The sequence below is a fragment of the Artibeus jamaicensis genome, unplaced genomic scaffold (genome assembly GCF_021234435.1).
Source record: "Artibeus jamaicensis isolate MK-2021 breed Jamaican fruit bat unplaced genomic scaffold, CSHL_Jam_final contig_851, whole genome shotgun sequence".
Taxonomy (NCBI): domain Eukaryota; kingdom Metazoa; phylum Chordata; class Mammalia; order Chiroptera; family Phyllostomidae; genus Artibeus; species Artibeus jamaicensis.
In genome coordinates, this window is record NW_026521986.1 from 1,528,999 (window position 1) to 1,544,406 (window position 15,408).

The window sequence follows — 15,408 nt, forward strand, 5'->3', positions numbered from 1 at the left end:
CGGTTTTGGAGAACTAGCGACGTGTCTGTCTGCTTTAACAAGATTTATTAGTACTGTGTAAAAACATGTTTCAGCTCTGCCCCCTCAACTATATAAATGTAGTCGTCGGTGTGCTAACATAGCACAGGGCACAATACTGGACTCCACCCAGCCAGAAGGAATCTAATTCAGAACTAGAAAGCAAGGAGCTTGCCTAGAAATGAACAGAATGAGACAACGAATGAGAGGACATGGGTGAGTGGCATTTGGTAGACAGGACTGGTCATTATTTCTTAGTGCCTCACTAAAATTTGGGAGGAAAATTTAGTTCATTATCAAGTACAGTATTTGCCACACAGTAGGCAAAAAGCACAGGTGACCTGAATACAACTGATTTTGTTTTAAAAGCTGCTGAACACCAGAACATAATTCTGTTTTCAGTGCCAACATACACTCTGGTTAATTATGAATCATGGTTGTAGTTATAGTTCTTATGTCTGTGCAGGGCAGCAATAGGGAGGTCAATGGAAGGTGGCAAGGGAACTCTTGCTTTTCTTTTTTTGGGGCAAATGTCGACTCGATTCTATTTATCTGAGGAATTAAATGGGTACTATTAAGTTAGAAAGCATGTTAATTTAAAAAATCTACCACCAACCTACTTTTTCTTGAGTCTCTCTCTAATGATCATCATTTGAAAGCTTGCAAGGCATTGTCCTGAGAACGGTAATACTAAGAAAGTATCAACAGTCTCTGCCTCCAGGAAACTTTAATAATGAAACTGGAGCAAAGCGATACACAAAAAAACACCTACGAATGCATGTATATGTGTACGTACCCAGATCAATAACCACACACCAACATCATTTGGCAAGAATCAGGTATCGATGAAGTTAATTGAAAGTTCAGAGGAAGGATGTCAACTGATCTTGGAGGGGAGGTTAGACTGCATGGTGGGGATAAATGGAGAATTCTTAGCAGGGCAAAAGTGTAAGAATCTGAATTAACGATAGAGGACGCACTCCTTCACGCACCTTGCCCGAACTTCAGCAAATTGTGACTTGCTGAATTCAGTTTCTGAGGCTCTTGGATGTACTGCTTTTAAACAGAGATATTGTACTTTTCCACAGTCAAGTGGCATTTCCAGACCCCTATTCCACTGAAGTTCCTTGTGACCAGTGTCCCAAGCAGAGATGACCATACCAAAAATGCTACTTCAGGGAGAAAAGTCTGAAGTACCTCTGGAGGGGGCAGGGGCGGGAAGCTAGAAGTTATATAACGCTTACTATCTATCTACGTGCCTGCCCTGTTGTAAACGCCCCCCCCCCGTGTATATTATACTATACTATATTTTACTGTAGTTCTTCCAACAGGCAGATTCTGTTAGTAGCTCAGTATACCGTAGGGAAACAGAGGCACAAAGAGGCGAAGTAACTTGCAAGCGCAGCTAGTCCCGGCTGCAGACGGGACTCAGAGGCAGGCAGTCGGGTTTCAGAGTCAGAGCTCGCGGGAGTGCAGAGTGAGTAACCGTATAAAACTCACACAGAAACCAAAGCGCGCGCGCGTGCGCGCACACGGGAACCCCGAGCTTGTGGAAGAATGGATGCAGCGCAGGCTAGGCAGCGAAATCTTCCTCCCTAATTTTAAGTGCCTTCCGTTCCGTAAAGAAACCAAAGCAGCCACACCACTGAGCTGAGCAGTTTTAGAACGTTGTACTATTGTCCTCGGTCGTCCTTGCCTGTGCGATCTGGAGTGAAAAAAGCAAACCTACAGAAGTTGTCACTGAATGCACTCGCAGAACCGCGTTTGCGGGGGCGAAGGCGACCTAAAGCAGTCTCAGTGGGCGTGGACGGGGCTGCGTGGGGAAAGCGTTCAGGTGGCGTGCAGCAACTCGGTCCAGTTCAGAAAGTTCTCTGGGGAGCCCCACTGCGGCGCCCCCCGCGGGCCCTGCTGCGAGGCCCGCGGTAACGATGCTGCGCTTGAGGTGCTCGCGCCCTGCTTTGTGCGGTGGGCAAGAGCCAATAGGGAGCGAGGCAAAAACTGGGTGCAGTCAACTCGAAAAGGGGGCGAGGAGACCCGCGGAAGGAGCGGGGGCGGGGAGAAGGCGGGGCGGGGAAGGGGCCGGCGCTGAGCGCGCGCGGCGCCCCTGACAGTCTGGGGGGAAGTCGGCGGGGAGCGGGCCTCGGAGCCCAGGGGCCGGCGCGGGGAGGCGGGCGCCGGGCGGGGGTTTGCCGGGCCGCCGCCGCGCGTGACGTAGCGCCGGGCTGGGCGTTATCAGCTGCGGGCCGCAGCGAGCCACGCGCGGCGCAGCGGACGGCGCCGCTCCGGCCGGACGGCTGCAGCTCGCGGGGACTGTGCGCTCCTGGCCGACGCCGCGGCCGCTGCGTTCTTTGCGGGGCAGCATGAGCTCGCGGCCGCAGCTCTAAGCGCCCCGCTCCTCCGTCCGGACGGCCCGGCTGAGGTGACCGGTGCTCGCTGCAGGGCTGGGGGCCATGAAGCCGAGTTCGGCCGGGACCGCGAAGGAGCTGGAGCCGCAGGCGCCGGCCCGGGGCGAGCAGCGCGCGGTGGAACCCGAGGGGCGCTGGCGGGAGAAGGGCGAGGCGGACACTGAGCGACAGCGCACCCGGGAGCGGCAGGAGGCCACGCTGGCCGGGCTGGCGGAGCTGGAGTACCTGCGCCAGCGCCAGGAGCTACTGGTCCGGGGCGCCCTGCGCGGCGCTGGGGGCGCGGGTGCCGCCGCGCCCCGTGCTGGGGAGCTGCCGGGGGAGGCGGCGCAGCGCAGCCGCCTGGAGGAGAAGTTCTTGGAGGAGAACATTTTGTTGCTTCGGAAGCAGTTGGTAGGTCGTGCCTGGAGGTAGATGAGTCGGGGTCAGGCAGGTTACCTGAAGTGGGCGCCAGGGGGCTTCTGGCGGGGGAAATTTCGAGGTTTCCGGGACCCCCGTCCTCTTCCACCCCGTTCCTGCGTGTGCCCGCTTTGTGTCAGGTGAGGGGCGGGGGGCCGCCCTCCCTTTGGGATTCTTGGAGGGGCCTGATTTTAACCCTTACTCTCTAGTTAGACGAATGCATGCCCTCTCCCCGAAGGTTTGCAAACCCCTCATTTAAAATGCCATTTCATTCGGAGGTCTTTTTAGCTTGATGTCCTCCCGCCGAGAGGGGACAAAAGCCAAGGAGGGGGCCTGCGGCGTGGTTAACTGTCCAATGCTGAATTTTACGATTACCCGGAATCGCACGTAGGAGCCCTGCCCCTCCCAGGCCCCTCCCCGGCAGGCCAGCTTTTGCTTGGGCCGCTGCTTAATTTCAAATAGAAGCCCTTTGTACAAGGCAGCTCAAAGACGCAGCTGATGGAAATTTGGCCGGAGGACGTGCCCCCTCCTCTCATATTTTCTACGTTGTGCTAGTTGAGACCGGGAGTGGAGGCGGGAGAAGAGAGAAGCTGCTCTCAGGGAGCATTTATGTTACGGGATTTCTGCTCGCGCCTCTGTCAGTCTGTGTCATCTTCATTAATGGGGAAGGAAAAGAACTTGGCGCTTCATGTGTTGGTGAACAGCTTTTGACCTCCGCCTCGGAATGATGGCGGCAGCTTTGTTATCGGTGACCTCAAAAATGTAGTTTTAAAAGCAACAGCAGCAGGAAGGGAAAAAATCCTTATCAGACCAGGTGATACTATCTGAAACTAGACACAGGCTAGATAATGTCCCTCCTACAATAAGGAATGTTGTGATGCTCCGTGGTTGTCAAGTGTTTTCTTGTATTATCTCGGTTCAGATTTAAGTTCTCTCTTTTGAGCATCAAAATGATTGTTAGATTCATTTTCCCTGAAGAAACTCATCCTAGCAAACAAGCCTGTGGTTTATGCTCAAGCTTTGTAAGTCAAAGGACCCAGGGTAGTAATTCATATGCACCTATTTTGTAAGGGTGTATGCTCATGGTTTGTGTTATACCACTGTTTTGGCATTTGACCTTGTTTTATCGGTGGCAGACCAGGTTTGTATGTAACATTGATTTGAGCCAGTTCTTGCCAGCTATGCCTGGTCACTGACATTTTATGCATTGTCTTGTACAATAGCACCTTTCTGTCTTTATGAATCTCAGGATTGTAAGTGGCACATTCCTGTTGTCCCCTGGAGGGGAGAAAGGCAGCAGCATGTCAGGAGAATTCCAATCTAGTCGGTGTTTGTGGTCCTGTTTTCATGCGTAGGTAGACTTTGCTTTGGTGATTTGAACCAGATGCCTTTTTCCCCCTCCAGCTATAGGAGGAAGCACTAGGTGGCGGTGTGAGTTAGCACTACAGATCTGTCACCTTTGGAAACCCGAGTTGAGTTCAAATCTTGATGGACCTTCCCTTGAGGGTTTTGAATTCTGCCAGCTCACATTTTACTTGGCACTGGCTATTAGTATTAGTTTCTCACTTTCAAAGGCCCTAAAACTGATTAAACTCCACAAAGCAGCTAATAGAAAACAAAGCTCTGCAGGACATTTGGCCAGCAAATCTCACCTAAGTAAGACTATAGGAAATCTGTTACACTCTGACTTCAAATTAAAGAGTCTACTGTTAGATACTGTTTTGTAAAAAATTGGCTGCACACAGAAGATTTTATAAAATCTCTGCATTTTTTTGTTATCCTTACCTATAAAAGTTCGTACACATCAGTTAAAACTAAAAGCAAGTCTTGTTTATATGAAGAAATTTTATATCATCGTAAAATGTGAGAAAGTGGAATTAAACTTAGGACATATACTTGAAGTTTTTCTTTATTTCACATCATCCAATAAAATTTTTGGTTTGGGGAGATTTAGTGAACTCTCTAGGTGGTGATTTGAAGACAGCACAGACTTTCTAGTTCTTTGTCACCAAAACATGTTCATTTTTCCTTTCTTCGTTTCTTCTTAATCAGAATTGTTTAAGGAGAAGAGATGCTGGTTTGTTGAATCAGTTACAAGAACTTGACAAGCAGATAAGTGACCTGAGACTAGATGTAGAAAAGACATCTGAGGAGCAGCACCAGGAGACGGACAGCCGGCCCAGCTCAGGTGAGTGAGCACAAGGACAGCGCTCTGCACTCTGGAGCTCTGCCTTGGCCCCCGTGGCCCCTGTGCTTCATATTCCCAGACATGCAAATGGCAATGGGGTTTGTTAGAAATACAGAATCAGTCCACCTGTCATTCATTTGCAAGAGAGGGAACTAAAACCAGATTACAAAATTTTTAATAATGAGATTGATCTGACTGGAGTCCCCTGCGTTTAAAAATAAAAGCTTCTATTCAAATTTCTGGGAGAGCGGACCTCCTTTGAAACTTGAGAAAGTCAGAACTGGGCTAGAAAATTAGTCACACTTCAACTTCCTGAGACTACTTCAAAGTTTGTTTTTTTTTTTCTTTTAAACCATTTGGCTCTTTAAATAGATTTGTTTTTTTTTCTTTAAGTTATTCTTTCTGAAACAACCATGATAACGTTGAGGCTTTGACACATCTAAGTCTCCTCGGACATCTTTAAAGGTTGGGTCAAGGAGGAAGGTCATGGGAGTAGCTTTGAAAGGTACCCACAGTTATGAGCACTTTGCTTTTTCTAAGGATTGCTTGAAATAAAACCATAAAATCAGGACACCTAGACCCAGAGCCAGAATTGCTCCCTCCCCGAAAGTCTCCCTTTCCTACCTTTTCTCAATGATTATCCCTTTTTCTTTTGCACAAATGTGTATTGTTGCATGACATAGTTTTAATTCCAAATGGCATTTTTATTTATAGGATTTTATGAGCTCAGTGATGGGGCTTCAGGATCCCTTTCCAATTCCTCTAACTCGGTCTTCAGTGAGTGTCTATCCAGCTGTCATTCCAGCACCTGCTTTTGCAGCCCCTTGGAGGCAACCTTGACGATCTCGGATGGTTGCCCCAAATCTGCAGGTAAGCCTTTTTTAGAGTTAATACACCTTAAAAATTTTTTTTATTTATTCATTTTTTTTAGAGAGTGAGATAATAGGGCCAGGGGAGAGAGACATATCATTCCACCGATTCACACATTCATTGGTTGCTTCCTTTATGTGCCTTGCCCAGAGACTGAACCCACAGCCTTGGTGTATCAGGATGACACTCTAACCACCTGAGCTACCCAGCCAGGGCCTAGAATTAATATACACTTTTGTAATTTGAAGGGGTCAAAGATTCTGTAACGATTACATTGTTTCAACACCTTCTACTAATGAAAATGAAAAACAAAGGCTCCGAGAATTTCGACTTGCTGCGTTTAGTGCTATAGTTGCATCCAGAGCCAAGATGACTACTATTCTAGCCTCATTGGGTGCCACTTGGCTTTATATTCAGCTTATCTTTAGAAAATCCTGTCTCAGCATTAAAGGTCTTGAGCTGTTTCTGAGCCTTTGCTTAACAGGCTTTGTTAGGCGTTAACTTGTTTGCATTTTCTTTTGAAAACCACTTTTGATCTGTTTCCTTCTTTCTTTAGTCATTCAAAGCTAAAGCTTACATTAAGTTACATATATCTGTCGGCTTGGTGGAGGGCTGCTTGGCACTTCAGGGAGCAGTGGCCCTTCTATGTCCTCCAGAAGCTTTCTGATGACAGCTCTCCTTTTAGCAGGTGGGGAGGACAAGATCCCCTTAGACCATGTGCCATTGTTCCTCATATTGGGCCGACCTTGCAGTTACTTCCTAAGAGAATCATTGTTGGGACTGGAAGAGTTTCTGCATTTCTGCTATGCCTCATGCACTGTGCTGGAGGGTCTGCATACATTTATCTCCTTTGAATCCTCCCAACAGTTCTGTAGGGTGCAGGTGTTGTTAGCTCCTTTTTTTTTTGTATCAGAAAAGGAGGCCTAGTGACGTTAGGTAAGCTGTTTAAGGCTAAATAGCTAGTGAGTGGCAAAGGCAGGATTCAAGCTCAGGACTAACCGCCAAGTCCATGTTTTTCCATCACACAATACCAAGGGAATTTGGAAGTTGTGTTCAACCTTTTCTTCGAAAAGAGAAATTTGGTTCTCAGACGCTGTTTGTCAGGGGCTTCTCATCTGCCGAATGGCAGAGTTCTTGCTGAAACTCAGCACTCCGTCCTTAGCTTTGCTTCATTCGATTCCTCAGGAGAGCAGAGATGATAGGGGCATCAGAGGAGTTGAAAGTGCTGTCACAAGTCTCTGCATTCCTGGTCTGTTTGTGTTCCCCACGTGGGTCTAAGGCTAAATTTTAGAGTCCAGGCAATGAAAACATCAAACAACCCAGGCTGCTAATTGGCGGGTGTCTTTGTATTTGTACAGTATGTGTTGTCAGCAGCAATCATTTGGGGAAGCACAGATCAGTTTATCTAGAGTGTCTGGGCCTCAAGTTCATTGGTAATTGCTTCCCTTCGCTCTGCAGATCTGGTTTCAGAGGGAAACTTTAAAACCCATTAAAGGCACTTTGGTATAGGTTTCCCTGGAAGACAAACCCCTCTTCCAAATGCCACATCTTCACATCTCATAATTGAGACAGTTCGGCTGGGCCTTGGGGGCTGGGATGTCTGCCTTGTTCCTTAACTCTAAGTGGGGAAAAGGGACAAATAGTAAAGTTAATATGGCTTTAAGCAAGGCAGATAGGCCTTGGAGTATATAGTAGAGGAGGAGGGATGGGGAGGGATGGGCAGGAGAGGCTTTTCTTTACAATAAGCTATTTATTGGGAGTGGAGGTCAAGGGGCGGGGACATGGCACTTTTATTTCATAATGATCATTTCCTTACAAATGAATCATATTATTTCTGGGCCTAGACTGTATATTCCCTGAGACTGCTAATTGTCACTGAAATTCATGGAGCTTGTCCTTAAACAATAGAAGGTTTTCAATATTGAGTAAATAAATATAATGGAGGACAAATTAGTGATGAAGACTTTGATTTTTCTCTAACTGAAGGTCATTAAAGGGATTTGAAATTTACGTTATTCACTAAGATAAGAGATCAAAATCATTTAATTAAGCAAGAAAAGTGGATTTCATTATATTTTCGCATCTACATTTTTTTTGAGATGTGGAAAATGTTCATTAATACCACTACTCAGTCTTTTAAAACTTTATCAAGAATTTGTTCTTCTTAAAAAAATACTATATTTTATTTGTTAGTGTTATTATTAAAATTTGTGAATTTTATTGAAATTTGCTTAATTTCCCTGACCTTTCAATTGACAGTTATATTTGAACATATGTCATTGAGAATTAGGTCTAAAAATTTCAAAATGAGGAGAAAGCTCATGGAGAGAGTAGTTTATCTAAAGGATTTTAAAGAGAAACCAAAATAGAACAGAGAGGAAAGTAGCTTAGAGAAAGAATGACTCATAAAACACTTATTTTTCCAGTTATAAATGAAGTACATATTTATTGAAAAATTAGAAAACAAGAAAGTAAACCACTTATTTTCTCACCACACTGAAATATTACAATTAGCATCTGAGGCTTCATCTCAAGACTTTTTTCTTTGCAGCTATACAATCCTAATACAATGATAACTATAGTCTGTTATTATCATGATTTTTACCACACTTTAAAGTGTTCCCCATGTTATTCAGTAGTTTGAAAACATTTTTAAAAAGATTTTATTTTTAGAGAGGGGGAAGATGGAGAAAAAGAGATGCAGAGAAACATCAGTGTGTTGTTGCTTCTCACACATCCCTACTGGGGACCTGGCCCACAACCCAGGCATGTGCCCTGACTGGGAAACGAACCTACTACCCTTTGGTTCCCAGGCCCCCACTTAATCCATTGAGCTATACCAGCCAGGACTAAAAGAATTTAATGGCTGAATATTTTTCTTTCAGAGGCTTCTGATGTTTAACAGCATTATATCTTACTAAAATCTTCTGTGTTAAATATTTCCCTCCTCCAGTATTCTGCACTGTATGTAAAATAGTAAAGTAGCTCCTGGAGTATTTGTTGATTCTTTGGCATTCTGTCTCTCTACTTATGAATTTGTTTTCCTAGAAATTGGCCAGAGTCAAGCTGGTGCTGACCAGTTCATTTCTTCAGAGTGTACCTTTAAATGTTTTTCAGATCTCATAGGATGGTTGGACTATACAGAAGGCCACTGTGAAGACCAGGCCTCAGAGGCAGTGTGCTGTTTCCCCTCCACACCACAATTTAATCCCCTTGGTGTCATTGCAGATGTGAATCCCAAGTACCAGTGCGATCTGGTGTCTAAAAACGGAAATGACGTCTACCGCTATCCCAGTCCACTTCATGCAGTGGCCGTGCAGAGCCCAATGTTTCTCCTTTGCTTGACGGGCAGCCCTCTGAGGGAAGAGGAGAGGCTGGGGAACCATGCCAGTGACATTTGTGTCGGATCTGAGCTGGATGCTGTCAAGACAGACACTTCTTTACCATCACCAAGCAATTTGTGGTCTGCACCCCATCCTTCATCCAGTAAGAAAATGGATGGCTACATTCTGAGCTTGGTCCAGAAAAAAACACACCCTGTAAGGACCAACAAACCCAGAACCAGTGTGAACGCTGACCCCACGAAGGGGCTTCTGAGGAATGGGAGTGTTTGTGTCAGAGTGACCGGGGGCGTCTCACAGGGCAATAGTGGGAACCTTAAGAATTCTAAACAGGTACCTTTGCCTTCTGGTGGAATCCCCTCTTTGGACAATGGGACATTCTCCCCACCGAAGCAGTGGTCAAAAGAATCAAAGGCAGAACAACTGGAAAGCAAGAGGTTGCCCCTGCCAGAGGGCTGTACCCCAAGTGCTGTTCCTGAACTTCAAAGTAAGCATCTGCCCAAAAATGCCAAGCCAGCTGCCCAGGAACAGGCTCGGTGTCCCGGTGCTGTGACAGGGGAGGCCCCTAAAGAAAGCAGTCAGATCCCAGCTGCCTCTCCAAAAGAGAGCCCTGGGAGAGTTCTCGCCCCGGTGCAAGAGAACAAAGTTGTCCAGCCACTGAAAAAGATGTTACAGAAAAACGGCCTGCAGGCGGCGCCTCCAGTTGGGCCCCCTCCTGCCCCTCCTGCACCACTGTCCTCTGCTTTCCCAGCAGAAGAGCGGCCTGTCCTGGATTTCAAAAGCGAGGGCTCTTCTCAAAGTCTGGAGGAAGGGCCTCTGATGAAGGCGCACTTCGTCCCTGGGCAGCAGCCAGGCGTGCGGCCACACCGGGGCACCCGGACTGCTGGGGGCCCGCGGGGCTCCGCCCTGAAGCACAGGGCCCAGCCTTTCCATGGCCCAGATGGTGCCTTGCCCACTGTGAGGGAGAAAACCCGGGTGGCCAGCAAAAAATGTCGGTTCCCTGATGACGTGGATACAAATAAGAAACTCAGGAAGGTCTCGGCCAAGGGGAGGAGGAGTGGAGGCGGCCAGGCCGAGGCAGGTCTCCCCAGCCGGCCGCTGGGAGCTGCGCACCGGGCCGGGAGCAGGGCGCATGGCCACGGCCGGGAGGCGGTGGTGGCCAAGCCCAAGCATAAGCGAATGGACTCAAGGCGGTGGAGGTCGGCCGCGGAGATGTCCTACGAAGAAGCCCTACGGCGTGCGCGACGCGCCCGGCGAGAGAATGCAGGCCTATACCCGGCTGCGGTGGCGCTGCCCTACACCAGCCCCTACGCCTACGTGGCCAGCGACTCGGAGTACTCAGCCGAGTGCGAGTCCCTCTTCCACTCCACCGTGGTGGACACTAGTGAGGACGAGCAGAGCAACTACACCACCAACTGCTTCGGAGACAGCGAGTCCAGCGTGAGCGAGGGCGAGTTTGCGGGGGAGAGCACCAGCTCCAGCGACTCAGAGGAAAGCGGGGGTCTAATCTGGTCCCAGTTCGTCCAGACGCTTCCGATTCAGACGGTCACAGCCCCAGACCTTCACAACAACCCCACCAAAACCTTTGTCAAAATTAAGGCTTCGCATAACCTCAAGAAGAAAATCCTTCGCTTTCGGTCTGGCTCTTTGAAGCTGATGACGACTGTTTGAGTCATACCGTGGGTATAGAAAGTGGTTTTTTTCTAGTGACTGAAGGAAAGGTGGTGTCTTAGTTTTTTTGTGTAATAATTTCATGGGATGCTTTTCTTTTGTTAAGATAAAACCGAAGTAAATTATGTCTCTTCATTATATATGGATACTAGTGCCTTTAATGGAAGGTAAAGAATGTTTTGCTGGTTAGAAGTAAATATTGAGGTTTTAATGGTGTGATAGTGAGTGAATTTTTGTGGTATCAGCTGATTTTTGTTTTAAATTCCCTGAGCATCTGTGAAGGCACAGGTTTTGATGTTCAAGTCTTTCTGGTTGAGACCTGTTGATTGAAGGTCAGGTAGATGAAATTATAGGACATACATTTGCTTCTTGGTTCTTTTCAGCAGGGTCTCCACGAGGGCTTCTCTGTAGGGCATCGCATAATTGTGTGAAGTAGGTATGAAGGACAGTGGTTGTTTTTGTAATTTTTTAGGAAAGTCTTCCTCTCTCAGATATACCCCTACCTTCTCGTCTCAGAAGTGGTTTACTGGACTCAGAACTTGAAAATGACTCCCCGAATCCACAGGTCTGGTGATCTGGATGGGGAGGCCGATAATACCTTAAGGGATTCACTAAACTTTTGCCATATTTGGTGCCTAGGCCCTGGTCACATGAACCATTTCTAGGGCTATTTACCCCACATTTTGATGCCTCTTTTCTTCCTCCATAATTTGCAGCAGATCCAGCCATTCCTCCCTTGGAGGACTTGCCCTTGGGGTAGAATTTTGCTCCTTGGGTACAGAGAAATTTACTCCTCATGAAATAACCCTGGGCGTGACTCCAACCCCACAACTGCTCACTGAGCACTGTGCCGCCGCCTGAGCATATTGGCCCAAACACGTTAGTGCCATTCAGTCCAGATCGGACCGCCAACCCTCTCTGAAAGGGCTCAAGAAAAGTTTTTGGTAAACAGTATTGTGTAAAATTGCTTTTTTAAATACCAGCATATGCATGTTTTGTGCATGAGTAGTATTTGTTTTGATATTCCTGTTGATGTTAAATTTACTGTATGATATAAACAGTATGTGTTTTTATATATCATTGTGTAAATTTAATATAACATTATATGCTGTAATAAACAATTTGTTTTACTGCTGTTAAGTTTGTTATTTGGGTATAAAAACAGATGTTTACACCTATAAATCTTGTACTGATTTTGTGGGGTTTATATTAGGCCTATTCTAGCATTAGAATATCATTTGCAGTAATTAAGGCAGGTTTTAAGACCTTCAAATCGATGGTAAGCAGAAGGAAAAGCAAACTACTTCTTTAGAATAGTAAGGTACTTCTTTAAAATTTAAGGTAAATTTGATGGATGTTTAAGGAAAATATTTCTGAGAAGAATTTCTTCACTCTCCAACTTTTTAGTAGAAAATGTTTATGACATGGAAAAGTTGAAAGAATAGTACAATAAACACCCATGTGGATACCACCTAGATTCAGCAGTTGCTAACATTTTGCCATTCTTGCTTTACCTCTATTTATGAGCTTAAACCCTAGTGCTGGTTTTGCGGGTCAAAGAGAGATCTTGGCAACCCTCCCTCTTTCTGCCACACAGCTGTACAAGTTTAAAGTAAATTTCAGGCACCATGATACTTCAGCTCTAAAAACCAGTATATTTCCTAAGGACAAGATTCTCTTGCATAACCTCAATATCATGGCATACACCCAAGGAAAACTGACAATTCTTAATATCAAAATTTTAATCTCTTCAAACTTTCCAGTTTGTTTCAAGAGTTTTTAATAGCTCCTTCCCCTTTTCCCTCAATCAGGATTCAATCCATGTATGCATCGTATTTGGTTGTAGATCTCTATTAAATCTAGAATGGTCTTTTTGTATTTTTTTTTAATGACATTGGTTTTAAAGTCAGGATAGTTGTCTTGTAGAAGGGCCCATATTCTGGATTTGGGTGTTTCCTTATGTTGTCTTAACATCTACTCTGTTTCCTGTGAACTGTAAGGCTGGAATGGATTCAGTTTAACCGTTCCTGGCAAGGAGATTTTACAAGTGATCTTGCATACTTATATTGCTTCCCATCAAAGAAAATAATATCAGGTTGCTCTGCTATTGCTGAATTTAAGAGTGATCCCTTGGCTAAGTTGGTAAACATTTTTTTTCATTATAAAGTTTTTTTTCCTCTCTGCAAGTGTTTGGTATTTGTAGGTGATGATTTGGTGCTGTGAGGATATCCTGTTCTTCACAAGTGCTTACATTGCTGATCTTCAGCTGAACCAGTTACTGCCTTGGGAATGCAAAATGGTGCTTTTTTATAAGTATCTTTTTATACTTTTACTAGCTGACATTCTACAACAAAGAGCTTTTTAAAAAATATCACCATGAACTCGTGGATTTTCATTTGATATGTTACAGTCACCTACAGTTATTGCTTTTTTTTTTTTAATGCTCAACATGTCTGAAATTTGGCCAGGACAATGATAAATTTTGTTAAAAAGAAACTGGAATAAAGAAAACTGTACTTGAACAGCTATTAAAAAAAACTATAGAATCAGCTCATTCTTGTAACTCATATTTGTTTTCATATGTACTCAAAATGAAATTTTCAAATGCTAAATTTCAATGCAACACAAATCTCTTATTCTGTCCTGGAAATTTTCTCTTTTCCTCTGCTTTATATATATCTTATCTCCAAGAAGGCTTTTAACTATAGAACATAGCAAATTATTTCCTCATTGCTTATAAAGGTAAGACTTCCCCCCCCAAAAAAAAAGATCCAATTTTTAGGAAGACATCTTAAAAATTTTTTAATTTTTAATTAATTTTTTAGAGAGGGAGGGGGATAGAGAAACACCATGTTGTTGTTCCACTTGTGCATCCATTGGTCACCTTTTGCATGTGTCCTGATGGGAGATCAAACCCACAACTTTGGCGAATTGGGACAACACTCAAGCCAAATGAGCTGCCCGACCAAGGTCAAGACATCTTTTTCAGAAGACATCTCTGACAACTCAGTTCTTCAAAATGCAGAGTTGTGTCTTTTAGTATTTATATGTTTTTCAGTGCAACTAGTCATCCTACTTTGACTAGAATTTGCCTGATTAAATCTAAGCCAAGTGCAAGCAAGGGCTGATCTCACCATCTTTTCTGAGGTGATCCTTTCTCTTGGGGGGCAGGCTATAAAGTTTATTGTGTAAGGCAACAGGGACCTGCAGTTCAGTTCTTGAATCGTTTCCAAGTTGTTCTCAGTGAGTATTATTCTCAGAGGGGATGCTTTCTGAAAACCAGCTTCTGAATAATTGCATTTTAGGTAACAGAATGCCAAAGGAAGAGAAGTGTGAAAAACAGGATTTTTTTCGAGCAACCCTGGCTTTGTCCTCTGTTTATTGTTTGACTTCCCTGTAGCCTAGCAGTTGTACTGCACTTGGAAATTTGGGTTTTATACATTACTTTCAAAGACGAATAGCTGCTATTTTGGTTACAAACCAAAGAGCTCTTTAAAATATTTCCCTTTATTTAAATACGTTACAAATGCTCATTGTCAGAAAAAGTGTATCTGAACAATACACAGATGTTTAAACTCTTCATCCTCCTTAAATCCTACTCTTCAATAAGTTTGGTGTATTTATTTCCATACTCTTATGTGCATACAAATATATAAGCATTGCATTTTTCCATCATAATGAAGTCTCAATCTATATGTTATTTTGTAACTTGCTTCCTTTATCTTACAGGTCTCGTGGACCTGTAAGTGCATATAACTCCCAATTCTTTTTAAAAATATATTGTATTGGTTATGCTATTACAATTGTCCCAATTTTTCCTCATTTGCCCCCCCTCCACCAAGTACCCTCCACCCGGTAACCCCCATTCCCTCTGACAGTTTCCCCTTAGATCATGTCCATGGGTCATATATATATGTTCTTTGGCTTCTCCCTTTCCTGTATTGTTCTTAACAACCCCTGTCTATTCCGTACCTACCAATTTGTGCTTCTTAATCCCTGCATCTTTCCTTCATCTCCCCCTCCCAACTAGTAACCCTCCAAATGCTCTCCATATCTATTATTGTGTTTCTGTTCCCATTGCTTAGTTTGATTTTTAGATTCAGTTGTTGGTAGTTGTGAATTTATTGGCCTTTTAATGTTCATAGTTTTGATCTTTTTCTTTAAAAAGTCTCTAACATTTCATATAATAATGGTCTGGTAATGATGAACTCCTTTTACTTTGTCTGGGAAGCATTTTATCTCCCTTTCCATTCTGAATGGTAGCTTTGCTGGATAGAGTAATCTAGGTTGTAGGTCTTTGCTTTTCATCACTTTGAATGCTTCTTGCCAATGCCTTCTAGCCTACAAAGTTTCTTTTGAGAAATCAGCTGACAGTCTTATGGGCACTCCTTTGTAGGTAACTGTCTCCTTTTCTCTTGCTGTTTTTAAGATTCTCTCCTTATCTTTAACCTTTGGCATTTTAATTATGATGCATCTTGATGTGGTCTTCTTTGAGTCCATCTTGTTTGGGATTCACTGT

The 15,408-nt window shown here is 44.5% G+C and overlaps 1 protein-coding gene across 2 annotated transcripts; it reads left to right on the forward strand.

Moving 5' to 3' along the window:
* The first annotated feature begins 2,215 nt into the window (after nt 1–2,215).
* DACT1 (dishevelled binding antagonist of beta catenin 1) lies at nt 2,216–13,590 on the forward strand. 2 transcript variants are annotated; one of them, XM_037139851.2, is made up of 4 exons: nt 2,216–2,813; nt 4,872–5,007; nt 5,722–5,877; nt 8,995–13,590. In XM_037139851.2, exons 1-4 carry the CDS (start codon nt 2,469–2,471, stop codon nt 10,887–10,889), a joined length of 2,532 nt encoding a protein of 843 aa, XP_036995746.2. In that variant the 5' UTR covers nt 2,216–2,468; the 3' UTR covers nt 10,890–13,590. The 2 variants fall into 2 exon arrangements, with proteins under 2 accessions (XP_036995746.2, XP_036995753.2); XM_037139858.2 differs by having other exon boundaries at nt 2,218–2,813; nt 9,106–13,589.
* The last annotated feature ends 1,818 nt before the right edge of the window (nt 13,591–15,408 follow it).